Source organism: Lissotriton vulgaris, chromosome 4_1, assembly GCF_964263255.1.
Source record: "Lissotriton vulgaris chromosome 4_1, aLisVul1.2, whole genome shotgun sequence".
In the NCBI taxonomy this organism is placed as follows: Eukaryota; Metazoa; Chordata; class Amphibia; order Caudata; family Salamandridae; genus Lissotriton; species Lissotriton vulgaris.
The window spans coordinates 1,546,950,218-1,546,970,181 of NC_141691.1; the positions used below are offsets into that span (position 1 = coordinate 1,546,950,218).

The 19,964-nt window shown below is 43.5% G+C and overlaps 1 protein-coding gene across 1 annotated transcript in view; it reads right to left on the bottom strand.

The window, feature by feature from the left end:
• The window catches only part of CA8 (carbonic anhydrase 8 (inactive)), a 644,063-nt gene that overhangs the window by 370,202 nt on the left and 253,897 nt on the right, over positions 1-19,964 (bottom strand). The window contains exon 3 of the mRNA XM_086965784.1: positions 7,116-7,240. Coding sequence (XP_086821910.1) covers positions 7,116-7,240 — 125 coding nt within the window. The remainder of the gene's footprint in view (positions 1-7,115; positions 7,241-19,964) is intronic.

Sequence of the window (19,964 nt, forward strand, 5' to 3'; positions counted from 1 at the left end):
TTCAATTATTAACCATGTATTTAATTTTTAGGAAACCTCTTGTTAATAAAATATACATTTTGAACCTTTCAGTCACCTTTGTGCCAAATCCAAAGAGAATGTGTGTGTACTGGAAGAATTGATGGTTGTGCAGTAATATTTGTCTTTTATTTCTTGCTTGCCAAGGTGCATATTGTCTCTAGGGAAAATCTAATAACTGCTGATATTTTTGTAAAACTAGATACCCAGAGAAGTACAGGGTGGTGTCCCCCTCATGGATCTCACAAAGTTTTGTTACCCATTATGCACTGCGAACCTCAAAATGCGACTAAATTCACAGACTTACCTTGCATTACTGTGCCATATTCTTCCAGAATCAGAAAGAAACCACAAATGTCCTACCACCCAGCATTTCCCCAAGTCTCCCGATAAAAATGCTACCTCACTTGTGTGAATCGGAGACATCAAAATTATCAATCACAAAACGATCTGGTTTTGTTAAGGTGTCACTTCTGTTTTTGACCCTTGGCTCGGTAGCCATCTCCGGAAAAGTACCAAAAACAGATATTTCTGAAAGCCAAACACCCTGGGGACTACAGAGAGGTGGGGCTTGCATGGGATGCCCAATGTATTCTTACCTAGAGTCCTCTTCAAACCTCCCTAGATGGCCATAGAGCCGAAGACCAAAAACACAGGTGACCCCTTGCAATACCAGGTTCTTTTGTGATAGATAATTTTGACGTCTCTACAAGTGAGGTAGCATATTTATCAGGAGACCTGGGGGAATGTGAGGTGGTAGGAAATTTGTGCTGGCTCGGTGATCCAACAACTTTCGCAAACTGAAATTTGAGGAAAATGTAAATTTTTGGTTTTATGAATTTCAGGTTTGCAGGGAATTCTGGATAAGAAAAAGTTGCTGATCCAAGCAAGCCAAACCTCCCTGAACTTCCCCGGGTGACTGGTTTTCAGAAATATATGGGTTTTATAGTTTTTCCTAGATGGCTGCCGAGCCAGTGGCCAAAAATGCAAGTGACCCCCTTGCAAAACCAGGTCATTTTGTGATGGAAAATTTTGATGTCTCCACAATACCTTTTGAGCCCTTCTCTGTTGCGGGCACTAGACCTACCCACACAAGTGAAGTACCAATTTTATGGGAAGACTTGGGGGAAAGCTGGAAGTTTGTGGCTCCCTGCAGATTCCAGAATTTTTGGTCATAGAAATGATAGGGAAATGTGTTTTCTTAGTAAAAATTTTAGATTTTCAAGGGATTCTGGGTAGCAGGACCTGGTGAGATCCACACAAGTTACCCTATCCTGATTCCCCGAGGTGTTTTCAAACATGTACAGGTTTACTAGGTTTCCCCAGTTGCCAGCTGAGCGAGGGCCCCAAATCCACAGCTAAAAAAACACATTGCAAAAAAAATGGTCTGCTTTCAGTGGAAAAATGTGATGTGTCCTCATTCCGTTTTGGGCGATTTTCTGCTGCGGGAACTAGGCCTACCTACACAAGCGAGGTAAAATTTTATCGCGAGACTTGGGAGAATGATGGGTGGGTGGATGTTTGTGGCTTCCCACAGATTCCGGAACTTTCCATCACAGACATGTGAGGAAAATGTGGTTTTGTAGACACATTCTGAGGGTTTGCAAGATATTCTGAGTAACAGAACCTACTGAGAGCCACACAAGTCACCCATCCTGTATTCCCCTAGGTGTGTAGTTTTGAAAAATGTACAGGTGTGTTAGATTTCCCTAGGTGCCCGTTGAGCTAGGGCCCAAAATGCAGAGCTAACCACATTGCTAAAAAAGGTTCAGTTTTTAGTGGGAACACAAAATAGTGAACAAGTGTTACCACCTTTTGTCTTTCTCTGCATTTGAGCCTTCCAAATGTAAGACAGTGTGTAAGAAAGAAGTCATTTTGAGAAGTGCCCTCTAATTCACATGTTAGTATGGGTTCCCACACATTCAGAGATGTGCAAATAACCACTGCTTCTAAACTCCATATCTTCTACTCATTCTGGAAATACATAAGTTTCCTTTATACCTATTATTCCCTATTTTTATTTTACCAAATGAATTGCTGTATGCCCAGTACATATTGAAAAACCATTTCAGGTGCAGCTCAGTTATTGGCTCTGTGTACCACCGGTTCTTGTGAACCTACAAGCCCTGGATATCCCCGCAACCAGAAGGGTCCAGTGGACGTAATAGTATATTGCTTTTGAAAATCTGCCATAGTTAGAAGAAGTTAGAGACACAAATTGCCGTTTTTTTCAAATCAATTTCAATATTTTTTTTATTTCAACTGGTACTTTTTGTAGAAAAACCTTGATGGATCTGCACAGATGACCCCTCCAGTCAGAATTTTGTCTACTTTTCAGAAATGTATAGCTTTCTTGAATTCACCATGGGTTTCACACCTGTTTCCACCTTCAAATGGAAGGAGATTAATAGCACAAAAATTGGTCTCTCTCACAGTAAAATATTTAAATTCTGTGGAAAAATTTGGTTTTCTGATTCAAAACCTCCATTTGTGCCATTTGCAGGAAAATAAAACAGACACTTTGTTCCGCAACGTTTTTTTTGCATTTGGCCATCCAAACAGTCATGCACACTTAGGGCTTGATTCCGATGTCGTTAGGAAGCCTCCAGACGGGTTCTGGAATGTGCAAATCTGATTCAGGGCCTATGTTTCTGACTGAATCATCCCTTGTTTCGAACGACCAAGTAAGATATGAAGATCTAATCTTAGTCGACCTAATCGTTACTGAACCCGAGCCTGTCTGTCCGACTCATTTGTTGCTGAATCGTCCGGGCAATGGAACCGGAATCCGAACGAGCAAGTTTTTATTTATTTATTGCATTTATATGGCGTAACAGCTACCCTGAGGGTTTCCCGGCGCCTAGGATCTATGTTACACATGGAAAGAGAGGGAGAAGCACTATTGATTAAACAGCCATGACTTAATTCCCTTCCGGAACCGAAGGTAACATGGTTCCAGGCGTAAAAAGAGTGGAAGTGAGTTCCACAGTGCAGGGGCCAAATGGGCAACTGAGCGACCTCCCATCCGAGCCCGATTGACCCTGGGAACTGTGAATTTTGCCTGGTTCATGGTGCGCAGATTACGAGAGGGTATATATTTCTGGGCAATCTTGCATAGATATACAGGCACTTCTCCAGAACTAATCTTAAACATGTAGCATAGTGCCTTAAATGTAACTTTGCTGGAAATCTTCAACCAGTGTAGCTTCTTAAGATGATCTGTCATGCTTGTACGGCCTGGTAGATTGAGGAGAAGTCGGTTCAGGATGCTTTTTGTGACACCCAGATAAAGCACATTGCCATAATCTAATCTCGAGCTAACTAATGCCTGTAATACTGTTCTCTGTGCATCGTCTGGTAGTTGCCATAAAATTTTCCTCAGCCATTTGAGGATCAAAAAGCAGGTTGAGGCTGTTTTGGCTATATGTGCATACATAGACAGCTTATCGTCAATTATTACCCCTAGGTTGAGAGCAGATTGTACCACAACCGGGGTTGCCCCCATTTCTGCTGGCCAGTGAGTCGGGCCCCAGAGATTTTTTTGGTTACCAAAAATGTGCAGCTCAGTTTTTTCCCCGTTCAGTTTTAGTTTCCTGGAGTGAAGCCAGTTCGCTATTCTTAGGAGCCCAGAGCGAAGGGGAGAAGTTCCAGATTTGTCTGTGGGTGTGAGGGAGAACACAAGTTGTGTGTCATCCGCATAGGAATAAATTGTAAGACCCATTTCTTCCGCAATCCTGGCCAATGGAGTGACATAGACATTAAAAAGTAACAGACTTAAAATTGAGCCCTGGGGTACCCCATAGGGGGACTTTTGGACCTGTGAGGAATTATTTTTGGAAAAGACCTGAAAGGTCCGATTCAGGAGGAATTGTTCCAGCTATTTCAGTGCTTTTCCTCTAACCCCTATATCTTCTAGGGCCTGAATCAAGATTGTGTGGGAGATGGTGTCAAATGCGGCACTCTGGTCTAATAGAACGAGTGCCGCCGTACCTCCAGTATCCAGCTCTTGACGGATAACCTCCGTGACCCCCAGTAAGGTGGATTCTGTAGAGTGGCCTTTTCTAAAGCCAGATTGAGAATGGTGTAGTAAGTTGTTATCATTAACAAAGTCTGTCAACTGCTTGTTTACTTGTTTTTCTAAGATTTTAGAAAAAATTGGTAGAAGGGATATAGGGCGGAAGTTACAAAAGACCTCTGGATCGCTATTGGCCTTTTTTTGCAAGCGCATCACCATGGCGTGCTTCCACTCACCAGGTACTGCCGCTTCATTGAGAGAGGCATTTAACAGCGCTCTAATTACTTCCAAGATGGATGGGTCTAGCTGTTTAAGAACATGAACAGGCATAGGGTCCTGGGGGAAACCTGATTTAATACTATTCAGGACTTCGCCGAAAGTATTGATGTTTAATGGCTGTCACGCCGTAAGAATACGGTTCATGAAGCAATTCCTTTGGTCACTATAGCGAGGGGTGGAGAGATTAGATGGACCATCGATGCCGTCACCATCTGAGGTGAAATTGGCATAAATTGTCTATTTTCTCCTGAAAGAAATTAGCAATGGAATTACATTGCGTGGGATACAGAGTAGGAGGTTCGGGTTGGGCTGCTGCCCCAGCTAAATTCTTTAGAGTTTTAAAGAGAGTCCCTGAGTGATTTTGTGCTCCTAGGATGGTGTTTTTGGGGAAATTGCCCTTACGATTTTACAGGACAGATGGTACATATTTAGTGCATGTTTATATATTTCTTTTTTAGCAGGATTATAATCTCTTCTCCACAGTCTCTCTAGTTTTTTACACTGACTTTTTTCTTCTCTCAATTTATCTGTGAACCAAGGGACTGGGGGATTACATGATTTATGCTTGCTTAAGGTCAGGGGAATGATAGTTTGTATGGCACTAGATAACCAATCATTGATCGTCCTATGGTCACTAATAGTGATCTTCTCAAGATCGAAACAAGGGCTGGATCTAATTAGTTGTTCATCAAGATCCTTTATGTGGAGTTTTTGCCAATTTCTAAACCATACCTCAGATTTTACAAGGATTTTATGAGCAGGTTCCCAGATATGAAATTTGGTGAGAAAGTGATCAGACCAAGGGATTAACAGTTCGGGCTCGCACTTTATGCGATCAAAATTTGCAAAGATAAGATCTAATAGGTGACCGGCTCTGTTTGTGGAGCCTGTGTTCCATAGGTGGATGTTAAATGCCTCAAGATCAGAAAGGAAGTTGAGAATCATTGGACAACTGCGGTCTTCAAGGTGCAGATTAAGGTCTCCTAAAATGGCAAACATAGATGCTTCCAACGGAGGAGGCGCAATATATTCTGATAGGGCTGCCACCCAATCCCCAACTGCCCCTGGAGGGCGATATATTAAAATCCCTGAGAGTGTGGTTTGCGGAGACAAGGCTAGTTTGAAGAGCCCTGCTTCACAATTTGCCAGGTTGACATCTTCCCATTTGCATTGAAACATATTTTTAAAGATGATGCCTATACCCCCACCTCCTTGATTTAGGCGGTCTTTCCTGATTATCGTGTAATTGGGAGGGAGGGCTGATGCTATATCCGGGCCGGAGCTTGCAGTTAGCCAAGTCTCTGTTAGGAATAGCGCATCCGGCTTCTGATCAAACAGGAGATTAAAAATGTCATCTTTATGTTTGAGAAGCGATCTACAGTTTGTGGTAAGGAAAGTGAACTGATTAACGTGATTTTTACTCTTATTAGGATTGACATTTATGTCAACTCCAAACTCCCCAGTTAAACCTGGCTGGAGATGGGAAAAGAGAAAGTGCATTCCGAGCAGGGGGATGGGGGACCCTCCAAAGGCAATGTCTCGCAATTAGTGTGGCGATTTACCCTGAAGCTCAGCAGATCAGTCCTAGAATAGCTGAAAGCGGCGTGTTTTTGCGCAAGGGGGGTGGCCCCTGGTCCCGTCTGGGCACGCGCCCGCTGCATACGTCCGCTGCCCGACGAGCACATGCTTGTCTAAAATAGTGCCTATGCAGGGTTAGTCCCGCCCCCGACCTCTGACCCGTCACTGCCCCGCCTACCCTCCCTCCACGTCAAGCGGGACTGCCCGTGGTGGAACAGGGAGCCGGCAATCGAAGTAATTTTAAAAGGTTCAGTGCATGGAGCTAAAGTGCGAATGTGCAATGTGCAAATGGCAATATCGTAGTCATACCGCCCCTTCGCCTTCTAGTACAACAAATCCAGCGAGCCCCCTGCGAAGCCCGGAACTAAATAGCGCTTCTGCAGGGTTAGTCCCGCCCCGACCTCTGACCAGTCACTGCCCCGCCTACACTCCCTCCACGATGATCCCCAACCACCCCTTTTGTCAATGGGAGTCTGTGTACACGTTCAGTACACAGGCTCCCATTGAAGTCAATGGGAGTCCAACCGTTTGTATCCGGATGCATTCAAATGCATCCTACTTGTTCGGTCAGACTCCCCTGACCCGAGTCTCACGGACAGCATTCCAGATACGAGTCGTTCGGTTTGATTTCCACACAAGATCAGAATCAGTCCCTTAGGAGGATGCCACCACTCCTCCCCCTGCGCAGCCTCATGCCGCCCCACAAAACTGCCCCACCACAGAAAAATAAAATAACAACATCTTTTAGTAGCATTTTATTTTTCCTTTTTTGCCGTGCTGAAAGGCAGTGAGGCGATGCTCCTCCGCCTTAGCAGAGGAGCCGCCCCTGAATATTGCTATGTTGATGCACATAACAATAATTCAATATCTAACTTACTTATTTGTCAAGTGATACAAATAAATTGCTTTTGTTTCTTGTGTGAGCAGTAAATTGGCAGGGAATTAATGAATTTTATGTGCACAGGAATCCCATCTGGAACTTGGTGAGTGTCCGGCAGAAGGAACAGGCAAACAATGTGACAGTAACTGAAGGTAAAGCAACTAGAGAGGTTGTGTTACTGCGTAGGGCTTTAAACACCAAAGAAAGATCGGATTTTTCATACATAACATAATCTCAGCACTGTCACTTAAAATTATGTTGGTTGACAAATCCTAGTTGTACAATGAATACAGAGTAGTAAACCGATGCACTGCAGTTGTCTCACTGTGCATTAAATAGTCTTACCTCCATGGGGAAAGCTTTGAAGTTAACTGTGTGCTCGGAGCCACGCTGGTTTTCTCTACCCCAGTGAAATCGTACTTCATGCAATTCAAATTCATGACCACGAGGCAATGGGCCACCTAGTAAAACTAGAAAAAAATAAGTTATTAGTGGTGGTTCTCCCATACACATGCTGAGAGTATGACAACAATATATAAATTGAGCTAAGTGGAGGCATTGCTCTTGATCATTAGGCTGAGCAAACATATTTTTACCACGCATATGCCTTTACCAAGTATGCCTTTGCAACAAAATACACAGACAGACAGACAGACAGACAGACAGACAGACAGACAGACAGACAGACATTGTAAGTAGGTAGTTATAGTTAGGACCTAGTTTCCATAGGAAAAGCAATTTTTGTTGTGCTAATAATATTGGTGCCGTTTGACAAATCTGCACAATTTTTTAAAACTAATATGAAGCTCACTTAAGCTGCTACCTTGAAAGTTTCGGGGTGATCCGTCAAGCATGGGGTGAGAGTAGGGGTGGGAGGAATTTGTGTAATCGCGTTACGCAAATCTCCGCGAAATGGTAAAAAATCTCAGCGAACACCCAGAAATTCGGCGAACACGTGGAATTGCTTGTTCGCGATGCTTTTTTACTGTTCGCAATCACGGTTTGCTTGCTTGGGGGGAAATATGTTGCGAACACGCATTTGAGAACCCGAACAAGCAAAACATTTTGCAACCTCGCGGAACACAGAATTTTGGGAAATTACCCAAATTCCGCAAATTCAGTGAACGGAACGGAATTTTCCGCGCAGGACTAGTCGTTTTCACCATGTTAATTCTACAGGACCTGTAGATATGGCTGCAGCCCTAACTGCTGAGTGGAAATACACCAAATTTGGGAAGTAAGTAATTGTTGGTTCAGGGATGTGCCTTTTTTGTGATTTGGTGGAAATCCGTTCAGTAGTTGTGGAGAAACTAAAATAATTTTCCAGTTGTGTGTGTGTGTGTGTGTGTGTATATATATATATATATGTGCAGAAACTCCGAATTGCCACCTCCAATCTGCGAGAACTGGCGAAGCAGGAGACAGACCACAAGTATCAGGAACTGATTTTTTTATTTGCAGGTTTTTCTTGTACAACCGACCATGACGCGTTTCGGGCCTTATAGGGGCACATCATTGGATCAGTGACCCCTCACAATCTCCTGCTGAGATCTGATTGGTGCAACCGCTTCAAACCAGAAAATGCTGGCAACCACCTTGTGTCTCACAGAAAAACGTTTTTTTGAAGAAGAAAAGGGGGCAGGGTTGAAACACCCTGATCCCTAAGCCTCTTGGAGAGGTGGGTCCCCCAGGGAGCCCCAGGGCCAAAAATTGCTAAGAGGTCTTCAGAAGCCACCTCTCTGCAAACGCACCTCATGGTGCACTACTGGTTGAGAGATTAAGTCCACTTTACTCCTGAGAGTCCGTGGGGGTCAAGAAGCCATCCTGTAAGTCCTACACAGTGGGATTCCTAATTGCTGGTCAGAGGCCCACCACCTTTCTCCACCACTCTGCAAACGCCATTACTACTTTAAAAAAGCAGAAATTTGCTGAAAAAAATAAAAGTAACAGGAACGTTATAGTTAGGAATTAGCATTTAAAACACCTTAGAAATTCACTGAAAAAAAACAAAGATTACAGGGATGTTATAGTTAGGAAATGGAATTAAAAGAAACCTTAGAAATTTACTTCAAAAACCAAAGGTTACAGAGACTTTATAGATAGGCTCAGATTTCACCCGTACAAAACCATTGAAACTCACAGCAGTCATAGTTGGCTGAGCTAACTATAACTTGTGCCCCTGCAATGCACTGCTTATGACCTCACATATTACATCACTCATGACATGGTCAGTGACATCACTGATGAAAGCTCAAATGACATCACTGATGACATCATCCAGAAAATCACTAACACGCTCACTCACACCCCCACAGAGCCTCTCATCAACCCACTCCCACACAATTCACAAACCCATTAACAGACCCATACCAGTACATGTACACACACTCACTAATTCATAAATCTACACACACATCCACTCACTCACCTATACAGCCAATTATCACCCATTCACCCACTAATATAGATTCTGACATCCTCTCATACGGCCATACAGCTACTCACACAGTAAATCAGTCACCCATAGAGCTATTCACACACCTACTCACTCATCTATACAGTCAATCAGACAGCTATTTATTCACCATAGAGATACGCACACCCGCTTACTTATGCATACTGGGCCAGATGTATCAAAGGGTTTTACCCATTCTGTGACTATGGGAAAATATGTTCATACATATGGCCCACAGATGTAATGTAATGTAAAAGAAATTTATAAAGCGCAGCTAACACCCAGCGGTTTCTTGGCGCTAAACAAAAGGAGGCAGACAGTCCGAGGGGCCAGAAGCGTTAGTTGTAGGCATTACAGAACAGGTGGGTTTTGAGAAGGGACCTAAAATGGGTGTAGGAAGAGGCTTGTCTCAGGCCTATCGGGAGAGCATTCCAGAATAACGGGGCAAGGAATGAGAACATTAGTCCTCCCAATTTTTTGCGTTTGAAGGTCGGGGTCCGAAGTAAGGCCAGGTGGGAGGAGCGAAGATTGCGGGAGGGAACATACGGATGCAATAGAGCGGAAATAAGAGGGACCTGTACCTGCAAGGGATTTGAAGATAATGCAACCCAATATGATCTTACAGCGTTCAGAGACAGGGAGCCAATGGAGGGATTTTAACAGAGGGCGGACATGTTGGTGTCTGGGCTGATGGTAGATAAGCCGTGCCGCCTGATTTTGTACAAGTTGTAACCTCTTCATTTTGTAGGCCTGTATACCAACGTAGAGCGAGTTGGCATAGTCTATCCTAGAGATGACTAAAGCCAGCAGAACCAGGGTAAGAGCCTCGGTGGTCAGGAAGCGGGCAATCTTTCGGATTTTCCTTAACTGGAAAAAACTGGAGGAGACTACCGCGTTGATCTGGGGCTTCATAGTGAGATCATTACTAATGATGATCCCGAGGCTTTTTACTGAGGTGACAGGATTGGGGGGAGGCCCAACCTCGTGGGCCAAAAGGTGGATTTCCAAGGGTTGGCAGCCCCCCCGACAAGCAGTAACTCTGTCTTGTCGGGGTTGAGTTTCAGGTGGTTCACCCCCATCCAGTCACTGATGTGGCAGAGGGTGGATTGAATGTTGTCGATGGATTGGTCCAAGGAGCTAATATCGAAGACCAGCTGAATGTCATCCGCGTAGTTGAACGCGGTTCACACCGCTGCCGCGTAAGGACCGAATAAGGGGAGTGAGGTATAAATTAAAAAGAAGAGGGGATAAGGAGGAGCCCTGCGGGACGCCGCAGGTTAGTTCGACCTCATCAGCAGAAAACTGAGAGAGCTGAACTGCCTGACGGCGATTGCTCAAAAAGGAGCGAACCCAGTCAAGGGCGGTGCCCCGGATGCCAGCCTCCCCGACACGGTCGACCAGGATGTTATGGTCGACCGTGTCAAAGGCGGCCGACAAGTCCAGGAGCACCAGGACCTGACTGGTGTTAGAATCAGCCCCTCTCCGCAACTCCTCCATAACTGAAAGTATAACAGATTCCGTGGAATGATTGGGTCGAAATCCGGCCTGTTGGGGATCGAGAAAGTGAGAGTCTTCAATGAAGGTGCTCAAGATGTTGGTGACATGAGACTCAAGGACTTTGCTGAGGTAGGTAAGGAGGGAGATAGGACGGAAATTACTCATAACTGTGGGGTCTGCCGTAGGTTTCTTTAGGATGGGCACAACCTCTACTTTTTTAAATGACCCGGGGACTAGGCCAGAGGAGAGAGAGTTGTTCAGCAGTGCTAGAGGGGGGGGAAGGGCAGGCTGTGAAGGCCTCACGGAGAATCAGGGGAGGGCAACAGTCTGTGGGGGATCCAGAGGTAACCTTCTTTAAAAGGGCAAGAAGCTCCGTCTCCGAGATTGGAGGAATCTGAGTCAACTGCATAGAGTTGGGAGAGAGCAGAGGAGGGTCAGGCCAAAAGGGGTGGAGCGGGGTCGAGGATAGAATGCTGTTCTTGATATTGGCGATTTGCTCCATGAAAAAGAGATTTAAAGAGTCACAAAATGCACGAGAAGGGAGAGGTTTAATGGTGACCCTATCTGGGTTTGACAGCTCCTCCACAATAGAGAAAATATCCTTGGTTCTGGAGTCAACAATTTTTTTTGAAAAGTGGGTGGTCTTAGCTTGTAGGACCGCTATTTTGTATTCTTTAAGCAGGGTTGTAAACCGTATTTTCATGTCAGGGGTATAGCCTCGTCGCCACCGACACTCAGCCTGCCTAAGACTCAGCTTCAGGGCTTGGAGGTCCTCATTGAACCACCTTTGGGCGTCATGTGGGCGCTTAGTCTTAATCTGTCTAAGTGGAGCCACAGTATCGCTTGCTTATTCTTCAGATACCAAGACGTACTCACCCACCTATACAGTTACTAACACAGGCACACACTGACCCATACAGCCACTTTCACATTTACTAACTCAACCATGCAGTCACTTGTATACCCCATCGCTCACCTATACTGCCTTCCACATACCCTGTGACTCACCCATTCACCACTGACACATGCAATCACTAACCCATACATCCACTGACTCACCCACTCACTCATCCATACAGACAGTCACACACCCCCTCACCGACCCACACAGGCACCCGGACACCTACACAGTTACTCAGACAACCAATCACTCACCTATACAGCCACTTGTATACCCACTCACACACCCATACAGCCACTTTGAGACCAACTGACTGACTGATACAGACATTCACAGAACTAGTCACTCACCCATACATTCACTAAGACACCTAGTCACGCACTTATACATTCAGTCATACAGCCACTGAGTCATTCATACAGGCACTCCTACACCCACCGATTCACCAATACACCTTGGTATATATATTTAACAGTCATATACTTTTGAAAAACACTCAGTCACTGAATGATGTCATCAGTGATGTCATTTGAGATGCCATTAGTGATGTCATGTCCCTGACCTTGTCATGAGTGATGTAATCTGTGAGGTGATAAGCAGTGCATATAATTATATATATATTCACTTAAAAAAAGATAGGTTTCAGACATGTTATAGTTGGGAATTAGCATTTAAACATACTTAGAAATTCACTGAAAAAAACATATGTTTTAGGGGTGTTATAGTTAGCTGGACATTTCACTCGTACAAAACCATTAAAATTATAGTTAGTTGTACTAACTATATCTCGTGCGCCCGCAATCCACTGCGATGATGTCACATATTACATCAATTTACAAAAGGGGGTGGTGATGAACAGAGTGTCTGAATTGAGCAGACCACTCTTACCCAGTCCAAAGATCAGGGCTTGATCCATCACCGTTATTTATCTCACTGCCCCATCCCAGCTCAGAACCTGGCTATATGCAAATCAGTCTGTCCCTGGCCCAGTGCATCATGGGAACAGGGCAGACTAAACTACCAAGCCAATTCTTTACCAGAAGGGAGACAAGCTACCGGGGACCGGTTTCTGGCATTTCAGCCGTCTTCGGCCCGGCTTGCTTGAATCCTGATGGAGCAGTGAGAAAGGGACTCATGACTGAGTATACCCTGCCACACCTATAGTGGCCAAAATCGATTTACAAAAGGGGGTTGTGATGAACAGAGTGTCTGAATTGCGCAGACCACTCTTACCCAGTCCAAAGATCAGGGCTTGATCCATCACCGTTATTTATCTCACTGCCCCATCCCAGCTCAGAACCTGGCTATATGCAAATCAGTCTGTCCCTGGCCCAGTGCATCATGGGAACAGGGCAGACTAAACTACCAAGCCAATTCTTTACCAGAAAGGAGACAAGCTACCGGGGACCGGTTTCTGGCTTAATTCAGAGACTCTGTCCCTCACCACCCCTTGTTGTAAATATTTTTGTCCACCCTAAGCGTGGAAGGGTATTCTCAGATGTGAGACCCTTGCTCATTGCACCATCAGGATTCAAGCAAACCGGGCCGAAGACGGCTGTAATGCCAGAAACCGGTCCCCGGGAGCTTGTTTCCTTCCCAGTGTAAGAATTGGCTTTTGTAGTTTGGTTTGCCCTGTTCCCATCCTGCACTGGGACAGGAACAGACTAATTTGCATACAGCCAGGTTCTGAAACTGGGATGGTGCAGTGAGCTAAAAAACGGTGTTGGATCTAGCCCTGATCTCTTGACTGGGTGAGAGCTTTCTGCTTAATTCAGAGACTCTGTCCCTCACCACCCCTTGTTGTACATATTACATCATTCATGACATGGTCAGTGACATCACTGATGACATCATGGATGACATCTCAAATGACATCACTGATTACATCATGGATGACTTCTCAAATGACATCACTGATGACATCACTAAATGACATCATCCACGTGACAATCTGATACATCTTCTCATACACTAGTATAACCTTTCAAAACTCATTATAAAATATGGAGTACCATATTTGAAACCATTGACACACCATAGAAAACTACAGTGTCCCGGGGGTGGGCACCCCGGGACACTGCAGGAGCTGGCCCAGGGGGGTGGCGGTCCTCATTATTATTATTAATATATATATATATAGTTAGTTAGTTGGACTCACTATAACGTGCGCGCCTGCAATGCACTGCTGATTACGTCGCATATTACATCACTCATGACATGGTCAGTGACATCACTGATGACATCACTGATGACATCTCAAATGTCATCACTGAGGACATCACTAATGGCATTTTTAATGTAATGTTTTTAGTGAATGTGTGTCTTTCTAAAAAATAAATGTTTTATTTATGTATATGTAAAGGTCGATGGAAGAATAAATGTTTAAATAAGTGTCTAAATGGATTTAAAAAAAAAAGATTGGTTAACTGGCTTATTAAGTGCATCTTAGTGAATACATATATACATATATTAGCGAGTAACTTTTAAATATTGAAATATATGTATCAGTGTTTCACTTTGTGTTTTAGTGGCTGCATGGGTTGGTGACTGACTCACTGTTTGTATGTGTTTTGAAGACAGCATATGTGCAGGACTGTATGGGTGGATGAGTGTGTATATGTGTGTATTAGTGAGTGAATGACTGTCTCACTATTGTCTTTATTAGTAACGACATATGTTTTAATCTAGTGTATGTGAGTATTGATGTATATAAGTGAGTATATGTGAGAGTGAGAGATTGTAAGAGTTCCTGTTTAAATAAGTATGTGTTTCTATAAGTGATTGTTTAAAAGAGTAAGTATGTGTAAGTTTCCTTAGAAGTAAGCTGGTAGTGTGTGTTTAGTTGTATATGCAAATAAATGGATGTTCAATAGTTTATTTGCATGTGTGAGTATGTGTGTGAGTAACTTTTGGATGACTGTCGGTGTGTAACAGGATGTATAGGTGTATCACTACATATGATGAGTGAGTATATGTATGAGTGACTATATAGAACTGTTGGTGAATGAGTGGATGTGTATATAGATGGTGGAATTACTGAATTGGTTGTTGTAACTGGTATGGGTATGTCCATTTTTTTGAAAATGTTAATTTCTATTTTTGAATATGTGTTTCAAGGGTTACATTACACTGAAAGGAGGTCTGTCACTCTGTCACAAGGATGGTGTCATCAGTGATGTCACTGACCATGTCATGAGTGATGTAATATGTGACGTCGTCAGCAGTGCATTGCAGGCGCGCAAGTTCTAGTGAGTCCAACTAACTATAACGTGGGAATTTCAATGGTTTTATGTCAGTAAAATTTCCAGCTAACTATAACTGATGTGAAACCTATGTTATTTTCAGTGAATTTAATAGGTTTTTTAAATGCTAATTCCTAACTATAACTGGTGTGAAATCTATGGTTTTTTCAGTGAATTGCATAGGTTTTTTAAATGCTAATTCCTAACTATATATAAGGCCCCAAACCTTTTTTTTAGTCAATTTCAAAATGTTGTTAATAGCAAATGTCTATAGCTATGAAATGTAATATTTTTGTAAATGAATGAATCCCATATTATATTTGTATTTAAAACAATTTTTTTAATGTATTTTTTTTTTTTGCCCTGGAGCGCTCCGAAGCGTAGTCTTTTGAAGCGCCCCAGGGCACGCTCCGGAGAGCGTCCGGTTAGCGATTTTGCCGCAAACGAAAACATCATTGTGACGTTTTGCCTAGCCGTGTCCACGTGATACGCACAGCGTAAGCGCCCCCGGAAGCACTCGAGCGAATACGATCACTCAACGTAAACATCCAACGCGCTTACGCGACGCGACCCGGGGCGCGTCTGTGGGCGCGTCGCATAAGCGCGTCGGGTCATGTGACCTGAAAATAACACTTTTAATTGGTGCAGAACAGTTTTGGTTTCATAATGATGAAATCCCTAGTCTTGTGACCTGAAAATAACACTTCTCATTGGTTCAGGACATTTTTTTTTTCTCCAAATGATGAAAGACCCCACCTTTTTTCCTTATTCTGACTTTGTCCATTGACTGAGGAAGACCTGTTTTGCAATCTTTGAGGTATATTTTGTACTTTGAAATGGCTACAGTAGCAGCATTAGCTGGAGCATCTCCACCACCACCACCAAGAGGACCACCACAACATCACATTGGTGGTCAAGAAGAAGAGGAGGAGGAAGAGGAGGAGGGGACGAGGAGGAGGTGGCTGGAAGAACACAATACCCCATACCAACCCAAGCCACACATTGTATGGGAGGTTTTTTCCATCCCTGAGGGAAAAAAGAAAGTGAATGCGGCAAAGGTGACTTGCCTTATTTGTGACACGGAACTCTCAAGAGGTAACCCAAATAAAAAACATTCATTTGGGAACACTACCATGATAAGGCATATGCAGCGCAAGCATCCTAACAACTATGTTTCCGCCGAAATGAGAGAACTGGCCAGCAACCCTCCCCAATCTACACCCAGCACCTCCAAACGAAAACAACCCACTCCATCGGGACCAGAGACAAGGGAGACAATCCCTTGCATTCAACCACGGTTTGGAGAATTTAGAGTCACCTGTATTTTTTGTGGTAAGACCATCTTCTATGGTGAGCAGAGCCTAAAGCTCATCGTCCTTGCTGGTGACAACCACAATTGCCCCAAAAAACCCAAATTATTCCTGTTTTTTTTTTTTTTTTGCTCCTGTTGAGCCATTTTCTATTCCCTGTTTTTTATTTCTCCCCATAAAAATAACCCAAAAAAATACAAAATAGTTCATAAAAGCCAAAAAAAGTACAAAATGTTCAAAAAACATTAAAAAAATATAAAACAACAAAAAGAAGAAAAAAAACAGTTCTTTTTAGAACTACCTCCAATTTCTAAAAAAAGGCTACATCTTTTTAAAACGTTCATTCATTTTTCCCCATAGAACGCTCCCCGGTCCGCTACCCGGTGCGCGTACCGGGCGCTCCCGCCGCGCAAATCAAAAAATATATATATTTTTTCAACCGGGGGGCCCTTTTTACAGCCCCCACATCCAACCTAGGGGGTCAAGGGGGGTCTTCTCTGCCCCCTTATTGTCATTTCCCCCTTTGTTTTTCCCACCTCTTGTGTCTCGATCCTACCGAGACACAAGATGGCGGCTGCTCTGGACTGTTTCGAATGTTTCCAGACACCCGAGAGCCAATCCGCTTTCCGTGCGCACCTCTCGTGGCACGACCAGAGCGCTCCCCGGTGCGTGTACCGGGGCGCTGCCATAGATATATATATTTTTTTGAACCTGAATTACTCAAAAACCACTGGAGCACATATCTTGAGACATAGCAAAGGCACATCGGGCTACCAGTCCCTACAATTTTGCCAAGTTTGGTGGAAATCCATTCAGCCGTTCGGGCTAAAAGTGAGTTCGACCGCCCTATGGAAATTAACATGGGGAAAACACATTTTGGGACCCCCCTTTTATCTCGGCCCCCGCTTTACGAATCCCCCCCAAACTTTAAATGAAGAACTGGAGCTCCGCGAGGCAAATTTGAGGAAATTTTCAGGCAGATTCGTCAACCGGCGCCAAAGTTATTCACAATAGAATTTTGAGATTTTGCATTGAAAAAAGCACCTAACTATATATATATATATTACCTACTGGCGGTCGCCAGTAGGTATATATAGTTAGGATTTTTTCTCTATGGAACTTTTGAAAATTCTATGTCTAACTTTGGCGTTTGTGGACGGAATCGGCTGATATTTTCAGGAAAATGGCACATTTTGTTTCTGATCAGCCCCTGAAAATTTGGGGGGGTTTCGTCAAGGGGAGGCCGAGAAAAAAGGGGGGTCCCAAACCGCGTTTTTCCCATTCATTTTTCCATAGGGCGTTTGGCCTCACTTTTAGCTCGAACAGCAGAATGGATTTGCACGAAACTTGGCAAAATTGTAGGGACTGTTAGCCCGATGTGCCTTTGCTGGGTCTCAATATATGTGCTCCAGTGGATTATGAGAAATTAACGTTTAAAAAAATTTATATATCTGTGACAGCGTCCTGGATAGCGCACCAGTTTGCGTATTTTTCGCGTAACGGAGCTTTGCGAAGCGAAGCTGATTGGCTCTCCGGTGTCTGTCAACATTCTAAACAGTCCGGAGCGGCCGCCATCTTGTCTCTCGGTAGGATCGAGAGACAAGAGGAGGCCAAAACGAAGGGGGAAATGAAGGAAAGGGGGCAAGGTAGACCTCTTCTGACCCCCTAGGATTGATGAGGGGGTATTGAAGTGGCCCGCAGGGCGAAAAAAAATAAAAAATTGCGATTTTTTTTTTTTTTTTTGTCGTAGAGGCGCAAATCGGTACGCGAACCGGGCAGCTAACCGGGCAGCTAACCGGCAGCGTAACGGGAGTCTGAGGAGAAGCTGATTGGCTGTCAACATTGTAAACAGTCCGGAGCGGCCGCCATCTTGTCTCTCGGTAGGATCGAGAGACCAGAGGTGGTGAAAAACGAAGGGGGAAATGAAGGAAAGGGGGCAAGGTAGACCCCTCCTGACCCCCTAGGATTGATGAGGGGGATATTAAAGTGCCCTGCGGGGCAAAAAAAAAAAAGAAAATTGCGATTTTTCGCGGTAAAGGCGCTTCCCGGTACGCCAACTGGGCAGCTAACCGGCAGCGTAACGGGAGTCCGACATCTTGTGTTTTTGGAGCGTCCGGTTTGTGTACCGGGTAGCGTTCCGGTAAGCGTAACAAGGGGAAAACCAAGAGAAACAGTAAAATAAAATTTAAAGGAATAGATTTCCACCAAACTTGGCAAAATTGTAGGGACTGTTTGTTTGATGTGCCTTTGCAAGGCCTCAAGATATGTGCACGTGTGGATTTTGTCTAATTAAGGTTAAAAAAAATATATATATCTGTAAGCGTGCTCTGGCGCGCTTACGTTACGGGTTTTGTTTGCGCTTCAGAGACGATAAGTCACGTTTATGCGACGCGTCATGAGGCGTCTCACGTGGCTACGTGATACGTCATGTAATAAAGAATATATTTTACAGCTATAGATATTAGCTTTTAAAAAACCAATGAAATTCACTGAAAAAACCATAGGTTATAGACCATATATAGTTAGGAATTTGCATTTACAAAACCATGAAAATTCACTGAAAAAACCATTGGTTATAGACCATATATAGTTAGGGATTAGCATTTACAAAACCTTAATTTACTCTCACAAAACCATTGAAATTTGCATATATAGTTAGTTGCAATAACTATATATCGCGCACCCGCAATCCACTGCTGATGATGTCACATATTACATCATTCATGACATGGTCAGTGACATCACTGATGACATCACTGATGACATCTCAAATGACATCACTGATGACATCTCAAATGACATCACTGCTGACATCTCAAATGGCATCACTGATAACATCTCATTTGACATTACTGATCACATCACTGATGATATCATTCATGTGATAATACGATGAACCTCTTCAGACTCTAATATAACCTTAGATACAATCAGTGTAAACAGACACTCACAGACTGTCACTCATCCATGGAGTTACTCACACACCTAGTCAGTCATGCAAAGAATCAATCACACCTCCATTTCCTCAACTATACAGTTATACACACCTTACTTAATCAAACATATACTAACACATATTTACTCTCTTATACTATCACTGATACAAGTTCACAATGATCCATACAGCCACTCACACATTCACTGGCTCTTATGCAGTTATTTATATATGTCAACTCTTACATGTACTGTGTTTTACATATGTACTTACTTTGACATGTAGTACTAAGAAATCCAATCACTCACCAATACACTCATGCAGACAGTCAACCGCCCATACAGCTGTTTCCACATGCACTTTTGAACCCATACATCTACTGAATCAACTGCTCACACATGTATGCACAGAGTCACATACCTCCCAGCCACCCCCACACACACACACTCACTCTCCCATACAAATATTTGGGCAACCAATCAATAACCCATATAGTTACTCATATAGCTACTGATCAACACATGCAGCAGTTTACAGAACTACAGAAATATTGATGCACAAATTAAGACAGTTTAGTCACTAACCCATGCACTCAGTGAGACACATTTAATCATTCTCTCATACAGTCAGTCATGCACCTACTAAATCATTCATCCAAACACTTATACATCCACTCATTCTTCAATATGTAAGACATTTTTTAACTTTACAGAAACATACAGTCACTGGATGTTGTCATCAGTGATGTCATCAGTGATGTCATTTGAGATGTCATCAGTGATGTCATTTGAGATGTCATCAGTGATGTCATCAGTGATGTCACTGACCATGTCATGAATGATGTAATATGTGAC